Here is a 25,254-nt window from a genome sequence, read left to right as displayed (position 1 = left end):
AATAGGTGAGTTTATCAGGAAATAACGGAGGATTGGTTCAACAACAAATGCTAACGGTTGATTAGGGAAAAGGAAGAGGGGTATGTGGTTTGTGGTGGTTTTAATTTTCAATATAATCTTTTTTTTTTAAACAGGTGAGATTGTTTGGATAGTCATTTCAAAGTACATTGACTACTTGCCCACCCCCCTTTTTTCCCTGTAGCCAAGACAATGAAATGGCTTTGCACTTGCTTTAAACTGATGGAAAGAGACAGGTCATTTCAGAAAGGCATAGCTGTCTACCCCCCGCCTCAACTGCCACCGAACCCACAGATCACCTACTTAGGTTCAGCAGAAGCAGTGCAGAGCAATCAGAGGTTTACTCTCCAGGCAGTGTGACCCACTAAAATGTATTAATATCCTCAACACCTTTTGAGTCACCTCACAAGAGCAGCTAAGCTATTTCTGTTGTAATTGTTGCTCAGACTCCAATTTCTTTCCGTCATGACCGCTTTCTTATGTGCCTAAACTAGTTGCTGAAGGTCACCCTGCTGTTCCAGATTTAAATTACATAATGATCTGACAGAATGAAACCAGGACAGTGAGGGGCTGGTGGCGCCATAGTGATGTGAACTTCCTGAGCGCAAATTCTGAGCAGCATCAAGCAACAAAACATGTCAAATGCGCAAATCGGTTGAAATATTTTTTATTATTAAATCCTTAAGACGTTTTCAAAATGGTTCAATGCAGCAAAACATTCTCGTTTTTCCAAAATCAGCTACTGTTGGCAAACACTCCCACCATTCATTGCTAAGTGCATGGTTTTTATCTCTAGCTTAAAGTCTCCGTAGGTGCACATGTCAAATTATACAAAAAACTTCAGGTCTCTCATATTTTACATCAACATCAATAAGTTTTACAACAACGCTCAATCCACAAACTGTACAATAACACAATCAACAATCTGTGTTGGAATAACACAAAGTAGGGCAATTTAGAATTAAATATTGATGAATGCGGATTTCAAAAGGGATAGCACTAGCCTTCAAACAATGTACAAATATCAAATGGGATTGAGTAGAAAACATCAAGTTAAAAAAAATAAAAATAAAAAATCATAACTGCAATAATTAATTACGAAAACAAAACTCGTTTTTGTTTGTTTTTAAAAGGGGCAATAAAGGAGCTGACATCATGTATCATTGATATTACATGGCTGAGGTGTATGTACAGCATTTGCACAGTGCTTGAGTGTGTATTGCATATATGTATTGTGTTTGGATAAATAAGACGGACAAGTCAAGGGGTTATTGAGTTCTACGACGGACGCATTTGTTTGGCCTGCGTGTGGCCACAAAGCCATGTTGGCAGTAGCACTTGTATGAGCCCACAGTGTTCACACAGCGAGCGTTCTCGCACGGACTACTGCGAATGCCTGGTTCTGCACACTCGTCAATATCTGGTGAGGGTAAAAAAACAAAAAGCAGAAAGAAACATTGAACCAAAGTTTTCAGTAATCGTTTTTGTTAAGTCCAACGCAGCATGGAACAAAGTGAAACGCAAATGTAGCCTGAATTGAAATCACAGGGTGGATGATAAGAGCTAATAAATAGTGTTGCACCACAGCCCAAATTCATCCAACCCTATATTTAAAATGATCAAAGAGGGAAAAAAAAAAGATCAATGTGCTAAAAGTACAAACCTATACAGCGGGTGTGCGAGTGGTCCAACCTAAATCCTGGATTACATTCACACATGGTGCCCAGATAGGAGCGCACACATTGGCCATTAGCACAACTGCATTCGTCTGAATCCTCCTCTGAACTGTCACCTGACAACATGGGTATGTCATTAAAAACATGGAACATACATAAAAGCGCCGGTGCGAACAGACAACACATTTGAAGTAAAACATGTTGGAGGTAAGATTCAACCTGGATTGTAGTTAGCAAAAACTGTCAGGATGTCCTGCTCCCCGTCCGACTCGGTCTCCAGGTGCATCTCGCACAAATGGTTGAACATCTCTGCGTGTAAACAAGACCTTGAGGAAAACTGTAAGCAATATGAGAGCATGAAGCTGACTTTTACTCACCCGAATGCCTCGGTGGGCAAGTGTTGCACTCGGGACCCCAGCCGCGGCCGTAGTGGCAGCAGCACTCCGAGTAGGTCACCAGCATGACGCTCCTGGGATCGCTGCAGATCAAACCCTCATCCACCTGCAGGAAACACACGTCTTTGTGGGCTGCAGTGCGATCTGTGTAAAGAAAACAATATTTCAGCATTGTAACGTAACAGAAGAAAATATGGAGAAACCGTGGTGCCAATTACGTGTCTTAAAGGAAATTTCTAAAAACTATCCAATGTACTGATTATACCCACCGTCATAGACACACTGTTTGAGCGCCGCACTGAATGTGCGAGGAGGGTCACAAAAACAGTGAAAGGAGCCGGGCGTGTTCTCACACCTCCCGTTCTTACAATACGAGGGATCCTGGCACTCATTCACATCTGGAAAGCAACACAGACACTGGTTACAGAATGAACATCTGTTCGGGGAAAGCTATGTGCAAAGTGGCGGACACAAATACAGTTGAGTTGAGCAATGTGCCAAAACAGTCCTGCATTAAATAGCAGTTATCCCGTCTGCTCCACAGCCGCTCGCTCTTTCAACTGCATAAACACCACTGGCAGAATTTAGAGCAGGAATACTGTATTGCATAACGTACAATTTCAGTCAGTCAAAATTGAACATTATCTTCAGAAAGGCAGATTTGTTTGATCCGCCTCTTGCATAAAGTGTTGACGATTGGCAAACACCAATTGGTGCTAAGGAGAGTGTGCACTTGCCGGCCTGCTCCTCAGGAGTCACGCAACGGTTGCGGTCGATAGCCAGAGTCCAAGGAGGGGAGCAGATGCAGTAGTAAGACCCCGGAGTGTCCACGCAGAGACCGTTCTTGCAGTTGGCCGGGTCCTCGCACTCATTCACATCTGCACAAATAAAAACACACGTCATCACGCTGATGGGTGATGGTCTTTGGGAGACGATTTCCGCTTACTCACCAGCCACGGCTGCGATGATACATTTCTTTTTGTTGGCGTCCGGGGTCCACGGTTGCTTACAGTTGCAGTAGAAGGAGCCTTCGGTGTTGACGCAATGGCCATTTCGGCATAGAGACTCGTCGTGGCATTCATTCACATCTGAGGAGGAATATTTTGCCATTTAAGCACAATGCATTTGCATTTAAACTTTGGAGAGCCGATTGACTTGCAACTTGTACCGCTTGGCACGAATGGTACGTTGGTCACTTACCAATGCATTCGAGAAGGTTGCCGTCATAGTAAAAGCCTTGCTGACAGTAGCACTCGTATCCTGGCTGCGTGTTCTGACAGCGACCCTTCTTGCAGATTTCATCGGCAAATAGGAAACACTCGTCGATATCTTTGAGAGGAAGGATGTACAAGTCACATAAGTGACAATTAATCAGAGAATTGATGTTGTTAGCCAGATAGCAATACAGATAAATAAGAAAACTGCAAAACAGTGGTGACATAATATTTACCCTGGTAGGCAGGCCGGCTATACATGATTCCTTCGTCATAATAGAGACCCTGCCCGTGAGGACACAGGAAGTGGAATTCGGCTGGGTGGATAAGACGAAATTTCTGTTAAATGACTTTTGAAGGAAAGACATGAATGCTTTTGTTGTACCTGAGTGAGAAACAGGACATGGGTAGATTTCACAGTGGTCTCCCCATCCCACGCCAATGGAGCAGCAGCACTCCTGCTTGGTGACGTTGGTGGCCAGGACGCTGTCGCAGAACACGGTGTCATCCAGGTTCAGGTAGCACTCCTTCTTCTCATCTGCGACCATCTGGGGTGCTGCAAGAGCAAGATGGGAAGGGGGGGGGGGGTCATTATGAAAGGTTAGCATAATGCTGGAAAAAAAGAAATCAATGGCATGACAATGATGTCATGATTGCACTTTTGCTCCATTGATTTATTTTTTAGTCGTTTCAGCTCCACATCCACACACACAATCACTGTGGGAATCTCAGTTTTCAGTCCTTAAAAGGGAGTACAGTTCTCTATAATTGGTCTGACGTGAGCTGATCCTGAGTCTGGGACTGGAAGGAATCAAATGTTCCGGCCTGGTGGAAGCTCGTCATCAAGAAATGCAGGAGGAATGAGAGGAAGCTTACCCTCGCAGCTGTGTTTGTCCTCTGAGAGGATGTAGCCGTGATGGCAGACGCACACATACGAGCCGGGCCTATTTTCGCAAGAGCCGTAAGGCTGGCAAAGACTCCAGTCGGATGCGCATTCGTCAATGTCTGAAAAGAAAACACCACGTGGTGAGAGGCTATGATTCCAATCTAAACACCAGCCCAAAGAATGTCTTGGTAGATTAAAGTAAGAAAACACAGGGCAGACTCATGGCTTGGGAAATTACATAAAACAATGACGCATCACATTTGAGGATGGACGGTGTCCAGATCTTCCCTTAATATCTAATGATGAGCGATAAAGCAATCATTAGAGCAGACTGACCTTGGCATCGCCGGCCTCCCACCAGCGTGAAACCCTTCTGGCACTCGCAGGTGTACGAGCCCATACTGTTGATACAGCGTCCCCTTTGACAGTTTGACGGCCTCTCACACTCATTGATATCTGGAGGGACAACGACAGGGTGAGCCAAATCATGTCTGGAGGAACTGACATAAGCAAAGTAAATGATGAAATTTGATGTACACTATATAAAGCATGCCAACGGAATAAAAAAAAAAAGGTGAATAATTCATGCCTTCGCAGTGGCTGCCTTCCTGCGTACGCTGGTAGCCTGGGTAGCACTGACACTGGAAGGATCCTTCAGTGTTGATGCAGCGGCCGTACGCACACAGCCTGACATCCTCACACTCGTCGATATCTGCGTGCCATAAGAAGAGCAGGGTACGAGTGTCGTCAAGTTTTCTTCTATTATACACATTGCATCAATGTAAATTCTTGCAATGCCACCGTCTCTCAAAAAAGGCCCACCGACGTAAAACAAGGCAGACACGCTGCATGGCATGTCCAGATTTTGTGAGATGGAAAATTAAATAGAAGTAAGTAAAATAAGAAAATAAAGTAAGTTTTGCACTCAAGAAAGCAACATTAGAGAAACGGCGAGTGGTCCGCATCCCTCAAAAGACTCACCACTGCAGCCCTTGCTGTCAATAGAGGGGAGGAAGCCCTCATTGCACAGGCAGCGGTAAGTTCCGGGAAGGTTTTCACATCTCCCGTTTGGACAGATTCCAGGTTTCTGACACTCGTTTATATCTGGTGAACACACATTAAAATCAGCTGTTAATTAACACTCCAAATAAAAATGGATTTTGTTTCTAGAATTGAGTTGTCTCATTTTGTACTGACCATAGCAGATGCCAGAGCGGGCCTCGTGACCCGGCAAGCAAGGGACACACTCATACGAGCCGGGCGTGTTGTCACATTGCTCATTCGGACAAGTGTCAGGATTTAAACACTCATTTATATCTAGAAGAAATTCAATTTTTTTTTTTTTTTTAAAAGTACATTGACACACACATAATGATTGCTTCGTTTTCTTTTTTCTTTTTACCTTCACATACAGGATGACGGTGTGACCTGCTCTTAAAGCCGCTGTGACATTCACATTTATAAGACCCGGGTAAGTTAACACACTGGCCTCCAGCGCCGCAGATGTCCCGCTTGGAGCACTCGTTCACATCTGCCAACACACAGAAGCAAATTCATGACCTGACAAAGAAAATATACGCCGTCATCATAACTCAGGCTGACTTACCGACACACTTGAGCCTGCCGTGGTGCACCATGTGTTTGTAGCCTTGGCGACAGTGGCATTTGTAGCTGCCGTCTGTGTTGATGCAAAAGCCTCTGCCCTGACCACAAGGCTCCGACTCACATTCATTATCATCTGGACAGGAAGGAGCAATGGCCGCATATTATGACAATGAGTGCACCCACGCAAAGAGAAAGCATGTATCAAAAATTCTGCCTATGCAAACAAACAGCAATTAACAACCACAGCACTCCATAAAAAAAATAAAAAATCACAAAATGATTTGATGAGATCAGGCAGGATTTACCACTGTCATGGATTTCTCATATTACATTTTAATCTAGTTTAGTATACAGATTAATTTTGGTTTGGCGTTTTCTGATTTTGGATATGAAATTTAATGTGTGGCTTCTCATTAAAACTGAATAAGAACATTCTCAGAAGATTCTCATAATCTGTAAGGCTTTGGAATCGGAGTAGTGTAGTTTTGAGGACAATAACAAATAACAAATTACATTTGGATTACTGTGGACGTCCTCTCGAGCAAGTCATCAATCTTCCCACGGCTCTTATTTAACCACAATTAAAGAAAAAATATTGATATTCTTTTAAAGAAAGACGCTTACAAATTCGGCTGGATCGTAGAGGTAAAATAAATACTTGATGTGGTGTGACTCAAAATCTCTTTTTTCTGTAAATTCTAAACATTTTATGCAGGCAGCTCTTGTTCTGGGTCTCAGTCTATTATGCAGTGTGTACCCTTCATGAAATATTCAAAGCAGCACCCATTCATTAAGTCATGAGAAAATGCAGCTTGAAAAAAAAGTAACAGGCCACACTCTCCTAGAAGCAAAGGGACATGCATGCATGTTTCCTGAGACGGGAGCCTCCCAAAAAGGTCCAAGGTGCGCACCTCCTTCAACCGCCATCGTCTCTTACCCTCACAGATGTTCCTCTGCGGGCTGAGACGGTAGCCGGGGTGACAGTGACAGATGTGGCCGTCGGGGCTGTTCTCACATTCTCCGTGGCCACAAATGTTCCTGCTTAGCCTACATTCATCTGTCTCTGCTTCAGGGAAGGAACACACAACATACTAGTGGGCCAGCATCTGCGACTGGAGATTCAGGCATATACACTCACAGGGCACCTTATTAGCGAGCACTTTGTTATACTCTAGAAGGGCAATTTGATTCATGATCAAAAGGCTATTTATTGGACTGTTATGACTAAAATGTGACTAAAAGCTTCACTAATTTCATTCAGAGTTGGATATGATGATGGAGAAGGATCCTGAATAATTAATAAACCAGAGATCCACCTGTGCTTTCTCGTTCCTTAACGTCAAATTTTCAAAAAATGCTGAGTTTTCTGTCATCTGTAAGCTCGTCTTCGTTCTCACCCAGAGTACTATGGCTAAAGTTTCTCAAATCATTAAAGCGAGCCTGCGTGGACACAAATAAAGTGACAGGTGAGTGTATACACGTCCAGTGTAAAAAAACTCTCGTTGTTTTATCACTGGAAAGTAGCTATGGACTGAATTCCAACACCTAGTGTGTTGAAATTGTCCATAAAGAAGCACAAATAAAGCTTAGAAAGCAGAAAAGACGGAAAGGGGGATTAGCAACATTCCATTAGCAGCCTTGCTCAAACTTGGGTTTGGGACCAGTTGCCAACAAAAACAAATAAACATGGCAGTTTTTGTGTTAATAAAAATGGTGGCTGTTTAAGTGAACATGTATGTTAAGTGTTTCATAGTACTGAGGTATTTTATAAACATTGTGAAGTTTAGGAAACGGTTTTAGAGCGAGAAGGCACATTATCATTGTAATACAGTCGAGCCAACAATTTTAAAACAAAACAAATATCATCAGTACCTAGCCTTGTAAACAACTAATATGTTAACATAAACAAATGTATTAGTAGAGTTAAGCTTCTTTGTGCGGCCTAAACGTCATCCTAATGTCTTTCTGTTTAGCTTTAGGACAAGCGGGGAAACTCACGTGAGACTTTAGTTTGGGTTTCAAAGGGGTCATTGCCTGGGGTCATTCGGATGATTGTCGGAGGGGTGGGTTTGACGACTGCCGGTAAAACACATCAAAATAAATGGAACAAATAAAACACTTTTGTGCTTAACGACTTGTTTTGAAAAGTGTGTGCAGTCGAACTGTTTACCGGGAACACGAGGACTGTGAGCGGCTGTTGGAGCCTGCTGCACAGCAGTTGTTGTCGTCTCTGGATGAGAACAACAACAAAAAATATTAGACTTTGAAATTGCGCTGGCAGGTACCCATGTCGGTAAGGGGAGACTTTGGTTACCTTCCTTCTCAGGCTTGCGAGGGTAGGGCATTAGTGGGAAGGCCACGGTTTCTCTCGTGTTGTGGAGAACATAGCCTTTGCCGGCAGGGCAGATATTACTGAAGGCCACTGAGTGAATAAAAGTCAAAAGAAAAATGTTATATTCTATTGAAATAAAATACATGTTTATAAGTAGGCTGGCGTCCTCACCTGTGCCCACCTGCGGACAGCGTTCACAGTTGCGCCCCCAGGCTTTGCCCACCGTGCAGCAGCACATGTCTTTGGTGAGTTGGGTGGGCAGGGCATGCTGGCAACCCCTGCCGTCCGTCACCATCAGGAAGCACTGAGCCAACTCGGCTGGAGGAGCGAAGCGCAACATTTTTATCTTCCACGACGACTAAAGGACGGGTGTTTGAATGTTTTTAAGGGGATATTAACTCACCAACACATTGGTTCCTCTCTAGGACAAAACCGGCTTTGCATGAACATTTGAAGCTCCCCAGAGTGTTCAAACAATCTCCATTCTGACAGATACCCTGCATGGAGCACTCGTTGATATCTTCAAGGCCACGCCGCGTGGGAGTAAAAATATGGGACATGGTATTTACATACACAGTCGAAAGGAAAAATCACAACATAAAAACAGTAAACGCAACAAAAGTAATGTTGAGTCTCATGCGGAGTCAAAACCCAAACAATAAAAATTTATTTTAAGGCAGGTTCTGCATCATGGCATGGAGCTGTCTCCAATTATATAAAATAGTAAAAGTCAGCTACTTCCAGTTAGCGTTACCTTGACAGTGTGTGCTGTTGTATCTTTTATAGCCTTGCGGACAGGTGGATCCGTAATCTTTGACAATTGTCTGCTTGACAGAAGCGTCTGAGGACACAGCAAAGCACACATGTACCTTTCAAGAATAAACCTTTTACTGAATCACTAACACCTCTTCGTTGAGTCTATACATAAAAAGGGAGCATAAAAACATATTGCTTTGCGCCGAGACAGCAATTAAGTCAATTTCCCAAAATAATCAAAGTACCCCCAATAAAATGTTCCAAATTTGAGTGGAAACGGTAAAGTACATTAAAAAAAAAGCTTCATTTTAGCGCCAGAGTGTATTTTTGGCACCGCGTCGTTACGAGGTCTGAGAAATTGCAGTTGTCAAAGCCAGTGAAAGATTTCTGGCCACATTTTACAGCTAAACAAACTGCTTTGTTTTTCTTTTGCTTCTCTAATGATAGTTTTTATGAGACCTTTTGCACAGTAAATCCAATCTCGCAATACAATGAACATAATTTGAGTGTGGCTTCAAAGTTTAACGCGTTTATTAGTCTCATTCGCCGCGTGTTTCTAACCCAGGTGAATATGATGCAGTAAAAAAATAAGTAGTAGTTTTAGAGCGCTACGGGTGGACTGAAGTGAAATATTTTCAATGTCAACGAAAAAGCAAGATCATTGTGAATATGAGTGTAAAAATAAAAAGAAACATGAATATGGAAGGAACAAAGAGGGCTGTAGTTTAAATTCTAACCAGACGTACAGTATCGGGTTTTGTCAAAGGCCGTATTGTGTGACTGAGTGCCGAGAGCTGGAATAATAGTTGAGTGGAAAGAATGTGGAGCCAACATTTTCTTGAAATTCAACCTTGGGTGATGTGATGACAGTCCTGCACTGGGCAGGCCTATTGGAACATGGGGATGTACGAGAGACTTTTTTCCACATTCTCCTTTTCTCTCTCAGTCTGCTTGTGTCATGCCTAAAACTCAATCAGCTCTTTCCTCCCTAAATTTCATGTGCGGCGGTATCAAATCCATTTTTCAAAGTTGGAAGGTGCAACTTGCTGGGGATGCCTGACATTTCTTGGCTGGATAAATAATTTGTTCCCAGGAACACACAAGATGAAGATAAGGAGATGGATTGTATACAGACTTTTTTTTTGTTGCACACATAGTAGGTACTGCTAAGCAACAAAACAACCATCATATTAATTTTAAAATGTACCTAAACCAAACATTTGCCACACTTTTATCAAAAAATCGGTGTCTCGCATTATTTATTTATACAAAATTCTTTTGCGCTCACTGGACACATCCAAGACACGTGTTTTGATTTGGCTACCTTATTTAACTGCAGTGCATGAGAAGGGCAAACTAGTCTCAAAGGAATAAACACATTGTTAAAAGCAGACTTTTGGATATGGAGCTCATTAGACTGTGCAGGTGTCGTGCGCTGCCAGCGAGTGCCGACTCGAAAAGAGAAAATTGACTTTTGCAACTTTCTGAAATGCGTGCCCACTCACCAAGTGTAAAATACGATGTAAAATTAAACAACTATGTATATGTTTCTCTTGAACCACTTCTCCACCAAGAACTTGGCAGCGAGGTTGGGTGAGGTTCCCAAGCTAAAATTCAATTCAAAGCGGTGGCTTGAAAGGCTCACATCCAAGCTAAAGGTGGGTTTATCAAATGTAATTTTTCCAAAAGCTTACTTGGCAGTTTGGGGCACTGGTAACACTTGTTTTGTCCCCATGAGTTTCCCACGCTGCCACAGCAGTCCTCCTGGTTGGTCAGAACAGGAAGCGGTGTGCTGTTGCACTGAAGCAATGAGACAAACTATTAGGAACGCTGCCGCTGTCTCTGGAGTCATTGACTCAACTCACGGCTTGCTTGGGTGTGGTCTCCTGGAAGCAACGCCCTTTTGGCTTGTGTTGCGTGGACGGAGGGCGAGGCCGCGTCTTCTGGGGAGTTTTGCCCTCTGCTTGGTCCACAGGCTGAATGACCACAGATGTGTCTGGTGCGTGGTGAACGCGCACGTTTATCTGCACTGAAAACAAAGGAAATATTTACTTCTCAGTTCCTGTCAAGCAAATGCGGCCAACTCGACCACCTCTGCTGGTACCTTCAGAGGAGTGGTGGCCCGGCTGTGCGAATGGTATGGAGAAAACAGAGTGCGACTGAGTCAACTGGGTTCGTCCCAGGCTCGCTTGCTCCACCACTTTCTGTCCGTCGGGCTTTAAGGACATGGGATAGACGGGTTGCTTGTTACCCCGCGCTGCCTGAACTCGCTGAGGGAGTCGCAGAGGAAACTGGCACAGTCGGCCCGTAAAGCCCGGCGGGCACAGGCAGTGTTTCCTGGAGCTGCACACGCCACCATTCAAGCACGTGAGGGGACACACAACTGTGGGAACACATTGAGAGGAGACAATATTTTAGACATCAACCATGTAAAGCTATATTGTAATAGGACTGTAAAAAAAAGTTGTCGAATGTCGTTTTTGCGTTATACATTGTACACCCATTCGGGTCTATACAGCCAATCAGAAGCGGACTCTTGGCAGGATAACAGAAGGTGATGTCATTGATGTGTTTAACAGTCTTGATGGGGGTAGCCTATCCCAATCGAGAATGTAGGAGAAAAAGAAGTCCATGGCTTAGCCAGCAATCTATGCAACTTCTGAGTCTCCATTTTGTACATTTAATCTGCTGAAAAAGGGAGAAACAGAGAAGAGCTTTTGGCATTTTCCGTTTTGCTGCTACTCACCACTACACGTGTACTAACGAGTGTTTTCTTTTCACTGGTTACAAATTGCATTCAAAGAACAAAGAAGACAAAGGCGAAAGCATCCACATGGAAACAATTAGGGGCACACTGCCAGTGAGTCTGGACTGCGGGGTAATTATGGGCCTGGATCACTTTCAACACAGCAGGGACATCCTCAGAACCAGAAAGACAAAAGGCAACAAATCTGAAAGGAGCTCAATCAAAAAAATGTGAAGCAGCATGGTGAAAAGGTTTCATAGGAAGAAAAGGTTGAAAAAATATTATAGAGTTGTGAAATGAATTTTCACTTCTTTACTGAACAGAATAAAGTACCGTTTTTTCCATGTACTATAATGCGCCCCCATGTATAATACGCACCCTAAAAATGGCATGTTGATGCTGGAAAAAAGCCTGTACCCATGTATAATACGCACCCAAATTCTGACTCCTACTTAAGTCCGTAAACATAAAATTATTTCAGAAAAAAGATCATCTTTGGGAACAACCGGATGTTATTCTGCCGGTCAGTATCACTGCGCATGCGCTAGCAAACTCGATAGCGAAGAAATGTTTCAGATTTGTGTAGGGTACATTGTGACAGCAAACGAGCAGGTGATCGAGCAAGCGTCTGATACGAGAGCATTGTGTTCGTATGGAGTGTGTTTGAAGTGAACAGCAGAGAAGAAAGCGCATCTGTGTTGGCGGCCTCCGTATCATATCCGGATAAAAAAAAAAAGATTTTTTTTTTGTACCCATGTATAATGCGCACCCCAGATTTTAGGACAATAAATTAGTTAGATTTTGCGCATTATACATGGGAAAAAACGGTAATTCACAGGAAGGGTTAGTTGTGAAGTTTCATAATAAATCACAAAGATTCATTACATTGACATTGGAAGACAAAGTACAATTAAAAAAATGACACGAAAAGCTGCAATGTACCTGGTATGAAAACTGGCAAACATTTTCTTAGGAAAATTCCACTGCACCCTCACTAACACAAGGTGACAGTGCAGAACCGCCGAGCAAGCAGCAACATGCAGTCCGGACATGACAGCAAGTAGGTGAGCAGCACACACTCAGACGTCGTCTTTACCAGACATCCTCTGACATAAGCTCTCTGCAATCGGGTTGCGGGCCTTGCGGCTACACTTTTCATCTGAGTTGGGAACTGGGAAAGACGCGGGGGAGGAAAATTACGATAACAGATGCAGACGCAAGCCAAAGAACCTCTTTTTCTCTCTCAAGTGTTACACAATGTCACACGATCCCACTCAAAGCCACAGAGACTGGACTCAGGAAGAGTGGACCTGACAGCAAACAAAGAGCAGAACAGAGGGACTTTTCTGAGGTAGCACAGGCAGGATCAGTGTCACGTTAATGAAACTCAAAGGGAGGTAGAGGAGAGGTTATCCAGCAGTTCAGGGTAGTATTACTCAAGTCAGAGGGGGGGGGGGGGGGGGAGCTTTGAATTCATGTTCTTTAGAGTTTTCAATGAACCCGTCATTAACATTTGGACACTTTTCACAACCCTGTGAATTGAGGCACTTAACAAGGTGGAGGAAATTAAGGACTGTAAGGCCACCTAAATGGTGGAAAACATTTGAAATGATATATTTTAATCTCAGAATTTCATAACAAAATAACCATTTAGACAGGGGTGTGTAGACTTGTTTTCTTTTCAGTCAATTTCTACAGTAGCAACCACTTGTGGTTTTAATACTGTAAATCAGTGGTCGCCAAAGTACGGCCCGCGGGCCGGATACGGCCCATGGGACAGTTTAATCCGGCCCGCCAACCCTGAACAAATTGTATTAAACTCTTTTTTTTGTCATTTTGCCTGCAATGACTGCGTTTCCCCAGTAGATGGGGAAGCGGTCGCCTGCGCATTTACTACCGGAAGCCGTGTCAGAAAGCTCGGTGCACACTCACAAGTGCGTGTACGTCCTCAGTAGTACGGACATGGCGCACTCGCGCTCTATTTGTATCAGTCCCGAATTTAGAGCGTGGACTGTGACGACAGCATTCTTGTAATTCGCGCGCTGAGCTTTCAGATGCTGTTTTGCGCTAAAGCCACCCACAAACCTTTAAAAGTGAGTGGCCAATTTGGCTCGACGTACGCGACGTGACGTTCAGTCACATGAACGTCAACATCAACCCGTCACAGATCGAGGTAAACGGACCAACACCTCGGATCTCGCCTAAGAATTGCCACAACAAATTTTACTCCAGACTATGACGCACTAGCAAACTTTAACAAAAAAGACAGCGGTGTCTACAAGCCTACTGGAACCTACAAAAGGATTATAAGGAAGGAACACAAGAACTTTAAGAGACTGCTCATATGTGTCAGAGAGATTCTGCTCTGACAACTGAGCTGAACTTTCATCTGTTAAGATTGTGCATGGCACAACAGAAAGTTAATGTTCCATGGCTTTCAAGTTATTTAGTTATTATTTATTTCCTGTTTTTTTTCTGTGAAGAACTCAGAGAGGGTTATTTAGTTATTATTTATTTCATTAATAGTGTTATTTGTTTCCTGACTTTTTTTCTGTAAAGAACCTGGAAAGGGTTATTAAATAACCGTTATGTGTGGCTTTCTGGAAAACAATAATTTTTTTAAGCTCCCCTACGATCGTCACACTTTTTCTGTTACAAACTGACACCGGCCCCCCATCAGAGAAGGGAAACGTTATGTGGCCCTCACAGGAAAAAGTTTGGGGACCCCTGCTGTAAATCATTAAAACACAGCTCAGCAGCTTCATTAAGCAAAAAAAAAAGTTTCCAAGTTGCACATCTTGTCTATATTACAGTGCTAATTGGATTTTGTCTTCGTGTTCTTCGAGGCTGCAGTACTGACACGTTTATTATTATCCTTTATGATTTACATCTTATCAAGTGGTTCTCCGCTTTATATTATGGTGTGCAAGGCTTTCTGGTGACTTTTTTCAAATAAGTTTGTCTGCCAATGGAATGGAGGCTGTTAGCTACATAACACACAGCCTAGCCTGCTAATGTTGTTCACAGCTACAGAAGAGCTTCCCTTTATCGGCACATAAATTATGATCCTCCCTTGCTCATTAACTCATCAGTTAACTTCTTTCAGTCTGCGAGAAAGGCGTTCCGTGCATGTACCACGCCTTTGTCTCAAAGGATCCAACACATTCCTGGAGACGGGGTGTTATTAAAAATCGAATACAGTACTCCTTTGAGCTACGCGACGGTGCGATTGTGTGAGATGGGGGAGGCGAGACGAGGGTTGTTTGGATGGCATGAAAGTGGGACCATACAGCAATTGTTTCATTCCCCACAAAGCCTTGATAATGGAAAGAGATTACAAGATCTCCACCTTCATACTTCTGTGTCGTTGTTGTGCATGTGGTTTTGGTTAAGCCATTAAAAGTGTTGTCATGCTTTGGCAGCGAGGAAATGTAGGATTTTCACTGGCCTGACAGAAAAGGTTTTGCTTTTGTATCTTATATAGGGGAAACGCTTGCATTGAACGCTTCACAGTAGTGTGGTGGAGAGATAAAGTGCCATAGGAAAAATGACGTATTGACCATGTGGTAGAGTGAGGGATTAAAGTAAGCAGATACCTGAGAAAGAAAATAACATGATATCTAGAGCTTGTGATGACCTGTCGCTTCTATTTAAAAAAAAAACACATTCGCATTCCAGACATAAAGCAGAAAGCATGGACATGCATGGAAATGAACATAAGATTTTTGGTATGAAAAAAAAATATGCGTTGGGTGGGCTGCTGGAAGAAAGGAATGGATGACGGAAGGAAAGACCGAAGCAAAGAATGGGAAAAAGAAATGGGAGAAAGGGTGTATGGAAAATGAAGGAAGCGGGGAAGAGGGTAAAAAATGAAAAAGTACAAATATGGAAGAAAGTGGGAAAGGCAGAAAAATCAGAAGAGAAGGAAAGAGAGAGGAGGAAGTTTGGAAGGGATAAGAGGGAAAGAAAAGAAGAAAAGTGATAGAGGAAGGGTGCAAAGAGGGCGACGAGACAGGGAGTGAGGAAGAACAAAAAGAGGGAGGAGAAGAAAGTAAATGGAAGAAAGGGAGAAAGACAGGATAGGAGGAAAACGAGAGAAAAAGTGTAGAAAGTGGAAGAAAATGTAAGGAAGGAAAGGATAGGAAAAAGAAAGCAAAGATTGCCCTTAGAGTGCCCTATGACGCGACCACCCACCCGATGGTGTCTGTGGATGACGCATCATCATAACGCACTCCCCCCCCCCACACACACACGCACACACCATCCCCTACAGCGTCGTTCCATGAAGCCACAGCCGCGCCCTTCCCACACAAAAACAACAAATTACACACCACAAAAACACACGCACACAAAAGTTGCACATTCAGCAGCAAACAGACGATGTGCCCCCTCGACACAAACAACCACTAGCCGCACCCCCAAACAAAAGGAATCAGACTGTAAAATAATAATAATGACGCCAATTGAGTCACTTTCTCTGTGATTCACGGGTCTGTCTGAACCAACCAACCAACCAACCAACCAACCCACCCACAGATTAAATATAGACACTGTTTCTCTTTCTGGACTACATTGCACACTTTTGCTCATGGCAGCACACACATGCGTACATTTTGTCTGTGCGTGTTTCCACTGGTGTCGTTTTCATATTTTTGGCCCGCAACTATCTGGCGCGCTGCGCACATGCTGACTTAAAACACACAGCCGCATTTACGGTAAAGCATGACAGTAAATCAAAAGATAGAATCACTTCACAATTTCATTTCAAAATCTAAATCACTGCCGCACAGCATCTTAACATTGTGTGCGTGACAGTCAATCAAATATGCATCTAAGCTTTCACAATTCACACACGCCAAAAATATGTCACTAATAGTATTAATAAGAAAATTCAAACTTGGAACCTCTTAACTGCAAAGCAAACGTGCTAACCACTAATACACTGTGCTGCCTTATATATAGTAAATATATTTCCATGCTAAAATACAATTATAATCCATTCATTCTATGTATATACTGTTTTACCAAAACAAAAAAGGTGCACATCACAACATGTTTTTAAAAAGATGTCACATCATTTACTTGCATTCCAGAACACAAACTGTGTTTGAATGTTATGACAGCACGGTGAACTAGTGCTTCCAGACAAACTCGGGAAAAATATGACCCTAATACCAGTTGTCTAAACTGCTATGGTCAAAGTGTGACAGTAGAAAACAGCTGTCTATTTTTGTCCACAGACACACAAGTGCATTATGCACTGGGGCTGTCCCTTCGGAGGAAATAGTTTGGCACATAACCCCTGGATGAATGAAACAGAACAGATATAGCACTAATGAGCTTTAGAAGTGCTCAACGAGGGATCAAATGTTTTTCTGTGTTTGCGGTCATAATGCTAGGCTAAGCTAACTGTCTTTGTTGGAGAGCAATGCCACTGCCCGGTATCCACCCTCTCATAAAGCCCCAAGCATCTGTCCCAAGGCGTCAAACTAGCACTTTTGCACGAGACAAAGCTGTTAACATATCATCCCTCTACAGTCTTTAGTTGGTTTGCAGCCACTCACTGTTGCTCTCTGTACTTAGTCTGGTTTATCTGGGAATGGCTTTGCTGTCACAGGTGTATATATATATATATACACACACACTATAACACTTCCACAAATTACATATTGCAGACAACCATCACAGAACAAAAATGAACTAAACTGGTAAAGGTTTCTATAATCAAAACAAAATTTGCATTTACTTTGTAAAATCGGGATGGACAGGCTAATGAATAGGATCAATGTGACGATGCTTGAATGTTTGAACACTAACAGTGCAGTAAAAACAAAACAAGGCAACAATACAAATTTACTTGCATGCGTATATTCTTTATCCTCTGCACAAAACGACAAATATTGCAGCAGATTCCTAAGTCACAAATGCCCTTTTTACGTTGCATCAGTTCTACCCCACGCTTACTGGTCCCATTTCCATGACACTTTTTCGAGGCCCGATGGTGACAATGGAACCGGTCCTCAGAACCTCTTACGACCAGGTTCTAGAACACAGGCTGCTGATGTCATTGTTATGTACGTAATATTGGCTCCAAATTTCACCAGTCACACTGACTACTAATAATCGGTATCGGCCTTGGGGGGTGGACCACTCTCTGTCTTCTCTGTAAACTGGAAATGCTCATAATTCTCTCGTCAGTAAGATAACAGTCAGTAATGGTTAGAGTGTCAATGTCAAGGTTTGTGAATGTAGCCCAGTATAAGACCACGGCGGCAGCTCTGGCAAAAGTCGTGTTATTCTGTTTACCCTGGCTAATCGCTACAGCTACAGGGTCCCGCGCGATGGCGGCAGTCCCGGGCGTTCGCATTCCTCCGAGCGGCTTTAAATAACTGCTGCCATTCTCCCCCTCGGCCGAGTAAATGGGAGGCGAGTGTTAAAGATGGTGAAGAAGGCTGTTTGTTTGAGCTACAGGTCGGTAAACAGCGTCGGAACGCCGAGCACACTCACTCGTGCAAACATGCACACTGTGCCCTTGTGACGTTCCCAAAAAACAACCCTAATTGCTGCTTTTGTTTTCCAAACATTATTTTACTGCAATGCTCCATAGCCCAAGCAAGCAACTGGCTTTTTCTCGGTTTCTTTTTGCAAAAAGGGATGACAAGGAGGAATTTGATTTAAAACGACTTGCAGGGGTGGTCTCCTTGTGTAACAGTGAATATTTCAATCCAGTGAGTGCACTGTCAGATAGACAACACACTCACGTCAGTCGTTTTAGTGGCTTTCTTATCTACCTGACTGTCGACAGAAAATGACATCACGGAAAAGAATATTGTGACACATTGCTGATCCTCCAGGCACACATGACAGAAAACGCAGGCCGCATCAAAAGAAAGTACTGAATGAATGCGTGTGATCCTCCCACCCAAACATGTTTTTACTCCACCATGAGTGTGCGTGGGTGCCTTTCCCAAACCAAACGAGAGAGTGGAGCGTAAAATAAACTGACCCACTCTAAATAGGCGGGCAGCAAAATCCGCAATATTCAACTAAACTTGTCTTGATTCTCAAACTCTCATGGACCTCTGACCTGTGTTGGGGGGTAAGCAAAACAAACCGCAGGCTACTACTGTCATTCATTCAAAATAGAGAACCACATGGGAACTCCCAGAATAGCCATTTCTACTAATGGTGATGACTGAAGAGGTCCACTTTCAGCAAGAGCGGCACAGACTGTGACATAAGAGGTCAACATCCACACACTATAATGAAAATGCAGGGCTATGCAGTTAGATAAAAAAAATGAAGAATGGATGATGGATTGGATGACTCTGAGCTAATAAAAACATTCGGACAAGCTCTTGGTAGAGAAGTTCTATGCTATAGATGGGCAACATCAAGCTGAAGAAAAAGGAACCAAAGTAGGGTAGTCACAGGCCAACAAGCTTAAGCCAATGAAAGTTGGATACTTGGTCAGCCAAACATAAAATAAAATCGTTGGGGTACACAGAGCTGAGTCACTCACATGCAGGGGCGGCGCTATGGGGTGGCAAACGGTGATCACAGCCACTAGGGGAGGATTTTTTCAAACTTACTGTACATGACTAAACGCTGAACTAATTCCCATTCCCTAAATTAATCATCCTAAGTCATCTTTGTCTAACGCTGCCTGCGTGGGTATTTGTCCACATGAACAAACTCAAAGTGGTTTGGTCAGGATGAGCTCATGTCACAAATATGGAAAAGTCTTCATATTGTTGCCGTTATAGCTGTGGCCGATTTAACACAGGGGAGAGAAATTTCCACTCGTCCACTCTCGCACATTCCAGGGCTCGCGCAGAACAACACGCATCTCGTGTGTCGTATGAAGCCAAATGCTTCGTAGGCTGCCCTAACAGCCCAAGAATTCTTTTTCCACTCTTTTTTTGGGATGATCAATCCCAGGACGCAGGTGCTTTGCAGAGCACCTTCCATCGTTCCGGAACAAATGTGTCAGAGTCATCAGTTATTCCAGGAATTCAAAATGTAATGCCTGAATTATTTGACACAGAAGCTCCAAAATGTGACACCAATAAATTGGAGGAGAGGACCCGCAGAGGGGACGTACGAGTCTGCTGCGCAGTGACATGCTTGCCTGTAAGACTTGTCTGCAGGTTAAAAGCCATAACAGGCTAGTAAATCAAATTGTTCTCTGGAAAAAGAATAAAGGAATCGTTGATCTGAATATAAAAATGGCTGAGGGATGAACCCTTGCTCTTTGCATCCGTGCATGTGCTGTACTGCATACATGGGAAAGTCCAGAAAAAAAAATATGCATCATGAGTAGTGTCAGTATCGAGACAAGAATCATGATTAGAAGATGACTGGAATGTACTGCAGCTGATATAAAAAGTCTACACACCCCTGTTTGAAAGTGTGATTTAAAAAAAAAAAAGTGACCAAAGCAAATCATTTCGAACTCTTTCCACCATTCATGTGACCGACAGCATAAAGTGTAGAATACTTCACTGGTTCTTTTATCTCAAACAAATTATTTTAGGTTGCATTACCTGACATGTTTCGGCTTGTACTTCCGCCTTCATCATAACTCGTAAAGTTTTAACAAGTAAAAACAAAATGAACTTAGTACAACTAAGTGTAGAATACAAAAAGAAACAAGAAACTGTGGTTGCGCAAGTGTCCACACCCCATTACAACTGGGATTTGGCTGTTTTTCAGACATTTGATGGAGAGATTTTGTTATGGTCTGATTAAACCATGGATGAGTTTTCTGGCCAGAATTCCAAAAGTTGCATGATGCAGTATTATTTTTTAAATAGCAGTCAGTGTTAGAAAAAAACATTGAGGCTCCTATTAAAAAGCAAAAAAAAAATCCATATATCTTTTATATGGCGTAAATATATATCTACATACCGTAATTTTCGGACTATAAATCGCACCGGAGTACAAGTCGCACCAGCCATAAAATGCCCAAAAATTTGAAAAAAAACATATAAGTCGCTCCGGAGTATAAGTCGCATTTTGGGGGGCAATTCATAAGACAAAATCCAACACCAAGAACAGACATGAACGAGCAACAACAGGCTAAACGATACGGTATGCTAACGTGACAAACACAAACGAGGAGCTGAGAACGGGCCTGACGTAACATTCAGTTATTTAAAAAAACTATCACATAAATAACACGTTTATAAAACCATCTGTGTCACTCCAATTCATTAAATCCATCGATCGTCCTTTGTCAACAATGCCGTGTGCCGCGCCGCAGTTCAAATTATTCCACAGGCCCATACAACAATATATAAACTATATTTTAAATAACTATCACATAAACAACAATATTATAGAAACCATTTGTTTCACTCCAAATCATTAAATCGATCGATCAGATTTCTCATCTTTTATCGATCGTTCTTTGTCAACAATGCCGTGTGCCGCGCCGCAGTTCAAATTATTCCACAGGTCCATACGATATATAAACTATATTTTAAATAACTATCACATAAACAACAATATTATCAAACCATTTGTGTCACTCCAAATCATGAAATCCATCGATCAAATTTCTCGTCCTTTATGTCATCCCGGTGACAGAGGACATGTCCAGAGGATATGTCGCTTTAAAGTGTTAATTACTTGATTTGATTTTTTCTCTCTATTTTTCATGTTTTGAATATGTTCAAGATAAAGATATCAAAGCATGTGAAGTAATCAACTATACTAAAAATAACATGTGAAGTGGTCAACTATACTTGTAAGTGATGTGTTAATGATCAAGTAAAAATTTGTGAAAAAAAACATATATAAGTCGCTCCTGAGTATAAGTCGCCCCCCCACCCAAACTATGAAAAAAAAACGCAACTTATAGTCCGAAAATTACGGTATAAATCAATAAAAAACAAATAAAGATTTTGAAGCTTATCTGACAGTACCAGACCGATCTATTTTGAGTGTAAGTAGCATGTTATTACTAAAGCAACTGCGAGTTTTACGGCTTGTTATGAATACAAAACATGCCGAAGGGTTGCGACATAATTTATGTGAGGGCAAAGGGGAGAAAACAAAAAAATAATAACAATTATGAACTTTTGACTCTGAATGAAATGAGACTTCAAGGGGGGAAAATTATCTTTCATGTGTCTGTAACATGACACTGAATCCACACTGCTTCTTTGAAAGGGACTCAAAGAGGTTTAATTTCCAACAGTCATGGAAACACGAAAAGTTCACTCACTAATGACTTCCACAGATGGAGACAAGATTTCTTTTTTTTATAGCACATAGATACAAATTCTCAGGGTAATTTCAATTGTCACTCACTATGTCAAACTTGTATTTATTTTACTACGATATTAGACTATATTTTATTACCATGTCGGAATAAAAGAGCAACGTGAATGATGGTTAACAGCTGCTACCTTGGACCGTGATTATCATTTATGGCTCAACTTCACCAGCCACTATTTTCTTTGGGCAAGTTTCTTTATCTGATCTACAGAACATTCTGAGATGACCAATCAGGGAGACTTCCTTTTTAGAGAGGAGGGGGATCATGTTCTATGCGTACAGTCATGACTAAAGTCAGTTGTGGGCTGAACAAGTAAAGTAGACAGTCAGGCTCCACGTCTGGCCACATTTGATGTGATGGAGCGGAGAAAGACTTACGCCAACCAGACGATGCTCCACTGACTGGGGGGGGAAGTATAGATCTGAGAGCACATTTATGTGCCATGTAATGAGGCTTGGCCGCTCAGTCATTTAAGTGTGATATGAGAACATTTTCCAGGGAGGCATGGTGCAGTGGTGGGAACTCCACCTCATTTCACCACCCAATAGCTTTTATCAATTGGGTCTAAAAGTCACAAAATGAGTGTAAGATATTTGTGAGGCTTTTTAAGGTCATAAGTTGGTTTATTTTAGGAAGGGTACACACATACTGAGTTTAACATCTAAGCTGATTGAAGATATGGATGAAGTATTTTCAGTCAAAATAAAATGAAATCTTGCAATGTCGCTAAAACGATCAGAAAACCCTTCTCAGTATGAATGCAGTGTTTTTCTACACCACCGCTAATCACAACCATTGTAGGGTAATAAGGTTTTTGATACGCCTCTTACATTACATGTTATTCATTTCAGGTAATGAACTGGGTTGTGTAATTATTATGTTAATCACCTTCGGCTTTTGAGAGCCATTTTGTCCTGGTTTAATTAAATCTCTCAAACAAAAGAACATTTGTCTTTTAAAGGAACCACAGTAGGTTTTGGCACTACACTAATAACATTATTTACTCTTCAATGGTGATAGTTTACTTTTTATTAATGACTATAATTGATATTATTACTGGCAGATATTTTTACAAGTACATTGAAGTAATTTTAATAATGTTGACTTTCCAAATTTGTAGTGCTGAATTGCGCTGCATCATACTCACACACTTGTTTAGCATCCAGGAAACATTCAGATCTCATTTGGTGCTACTCAAGACCATTGGCTAGACGTTGGTTCTATAGAACAACTCAGAATGAGTACTCAAAAGCAGTTCAAAGCCCAAGAATCACGATTGAGTACTTCCTCTATTGGTTAGTGTGCAAAGTGTTTGTTGGACTGTCCTCCCCATAGGGAGGAGTAATTGGTTTAATATGTTTGTTTTATTGGTGCGCCGGTCTGCATCTTTTTAAATGATAAGACATAATTTATTGCTAACTACTTTGAGGACCTCCCTGCCCCCAAGCTATGGTTCACAGACCGCCAGGGCCCAGTTTGAAAACTAGCTAATATAAATCATGAGTGAGGTCTTTAATACGTTTGTTAAAAATGTGCAGTTACTCTTGCCAGGACATTAATACTTAATGCAGGGTCTTAGAACAAAAAAGCAAAGACAAACAGCAGATTTCCCTACAGGTACTTAATGGTTTCAGTAAAACTTGGAACTATTGTAAATCTGTCTTTTTATATAGTGGGCTTTAACACTAAAATGAGGGCAGAGGTCACCAATCTTGTTACTGAGCTACTTCTTGGAGACTGATTAAAGTTTCATACAGACTCCTAAAATATTTTTTCTCAAATTGCCTTAAAATATATATTACAATTAATCATGGTCATCTATTCAGAAGACAGTGTCATGGTAGTGATTTCTGATCAAAATGATCACAAAATGGGAAATGTCAATATGTAACACTCAAAATTTGCATTTTTAAATGACCACTTCTACAACATTCCTCAGAAATCACAATGTCCCATCATGGGTAAAAGGGTCTCTTGGCCAACATTTAACTCAATTACAATGAACTTTTAGAATAAACTGTATTTATCAGAGAAATTCTAATAAATGATTGCTTTAGTTTTAGTCGGTTTAAGTATTTAAAGGGCTACTTTGTACTTTGAGTGTAATTTGTGGCAACTCTCACCTGCGACGACAAGGACGATGGTTTCAAACTTTTTCACACCATGACATGCAACGAACAGATGCACAAACAAATCGAAATTGAAGTCGTCAGAGCGCCACTCGGCGTTGATCCCAGCAGCCTAATTATATCCCACACAATCCCCCCCAAATCCGAGGTGATTGTCTACTCACCGACCCTGAAGCCCTGTCCGATGAGCGTGTCCGCCCCCTGGCCGTTCTCCGCTATGAGCGTGGTGTTGTTGCCCTGCTCGCAGCGGTCCTGGCACTGACCCTTCAGGCAGATCCGCTTGCAGACGAATGGTGCGATGACCACCTTGAAGCGCTCACGCGTGGACAAGCGTTCCGTGCACCGCGCCAGTCTGTGCACGCTGAGCCACAGGAGAAGCACGCGGCAGATCAGCGAGGGCATCGTGGCATCCTCCGGTGCCCCCCTCACGCAGCCGGACGCATGAAACCACCAGCCGGGGGCGATCCGCTTTGTTCGCCGATTGACGACAAGAAATAAGTTCCTTTTGGCTTTTCCCCTTCCTCAGGAAGGAATAATGTCACTCCTCGGGTGTGTTTTGGTGATGCATGCGCAAAAACGACCGGTTTGGCATGGTTGGAAGTCCCACTTCAAAAAGTTCTCCCAGCTCTTCCTTCTTCGCCTGTTGCTTCCCGGGAGTGCGTATGCGGCTCCGGGAGAAGGAGGGAAGAAAAGGGAGGAGGAGGAGGAGGAGAAGTGAGCCAGCCCTCCGTGGAGAAAGGTTGGCAGCAGGCCAGGCAGGCGGTGCAGGAGTGAAGCAGGCTCAAAGTGCTTCTCGAGTTGGTTAGTCAGCGACTGCGTTTCGTTCCCACTTCCCGTGCACCCCTTGAACGCACCACAGGCCGCGTTTCAAGCTTCCATTCCTTCTGCTGGAAATAGAAAATAATAATAATACCGCACCCTGTATGTCACACGTCTAACAATATGTGTCTAATAATAACACCTTATGTCACATTAATATCAAACCTTGCTTGACAGTCATAAATCATTGTCTCTGAGAAGCTTGACCTTGCAACTACACCATTACAGCCATGGTAAGTAATTCTGGCACAGGTAGAAGATCCGGGATAAAAAAAAAGAAGAAGAAACTCGGACTAGGCTCCAGTTCACCCCTAATCCCAGTGTGGACAACTAGCAAATAAAAAGGATGGCGACAACCTATGATATAATAAATGTATGGATTTACCCTGTATA

At 42.5% G+C, this 25,254-nt stretch overlaps 1 protein-coding gene across 3 annotated transcripts; it reads right to left on the bottom strand.

The window, feature by feature from the left end:
* Positions 1-669: 669 nt before the first annotated feature.
* ltbp3 (latent transforming growth factor beta binding protein 3) lies at positions 670-24,730 on the bottom strand. 3 transcript variants are annotated; one of them, XM_061298860.1, is made up of 28 exons: positions 24,207-24,730; positions 10,987-11,265; positions 10,748-10,911; positions 10,577-10,682; positions 8,881-8,967; positions 8,530-8,646; positions 8,298-8,444; positions 8,109-8,216; positions 7,965-8,024; positions 7,793-7,870; positions 6,732-6,860; positions 5,796-5,927; positions 5,592-5,720; positions 5,387-5,506; positions 5,171-5,293; positions 4,779-4,901; positions 4,526-4,645; positions 4,180-4,308; positions 3,689-3,859; positions 3,540-3,620; positions 3,290-3,418; positions 3,040-3,177; positions 2,827-2,967; positions 2,359-2,487; positions 2,072-2,233; positions 1,914-2,003; positions 1,682-1,810; positions 670-1,438 (listed from the first exon to the last, which is right to left on the bottom strand). In XM_061298860.1, exons 1-28 carry the CDS (start codon positions 24,442-24,444, stop codon positions 1,287-1,289), a joined length of 3,711 nt encoding a protein of 1,236 aa, XP_061154844.1. In that variant the 5' UTR covers positions 24,445-24,730; the 3' UTR covers positions 670-1,286. The 3 variants fall into 3 exon arrangements, with proteins under 3 accessions (XP_061154844.1, XP_061154845.1, XP_061154846.1); XM_061298861.1 differs by having other exon boundaries at positions 6,732-6,857; XM_061298862.1 differs by lacking the exon at positions 6,732-6,860.
* Between the last annotated feature and the right edge of the window lie 524 nt (positions 24,731-25,254).

This window comes from Syngnathus typhle, linkage group LG15 (genome assembly GCF_033458585.1).
Source record: "Syngnathus typhle isolate RoL2023-S1 ecotype Sweden linkage group LG15, RoL_Styp_1.0, whole genome shotgun sequence".
NCBI classification, from domain to species: Eukaryota; Metazoa; Chordata; class Actinopteri; order Syngnathiformes; family Syngnathidae; genus Syngnathus; species Syngnathus typhle.
Note: the sequence above shows the minus strand (reverse complement) of the source record. Positions and strands in the feature narration are given on the sequence as shown.

Excerpts from the sequence above, each read along its gene's own strand:
- ltbp3 (XM_061298860.1), bottom strand. The coding sequence starts at position 24,444 with ATGCCCTCGCTGATCTGCCGCGTGCTTCTCCTGTGGCTCAGCGTGCAC. Across the intron at positions 10,683-10,747 it reads AGACCACACCCAAGCAAGCC|TGCAACAGCACACCGCTTCC; the intron begins GTGAGTTGAGTC and ends TCATTGCTTCAG. Across the intron at positions 6,861-7,792 it reads AACCCAAACTAAAGTCTCAC|CAGAGACAGATGAATGTAGG; the intron begins GTGAGTTTCCCC and ends CCTTCCCTGAAG.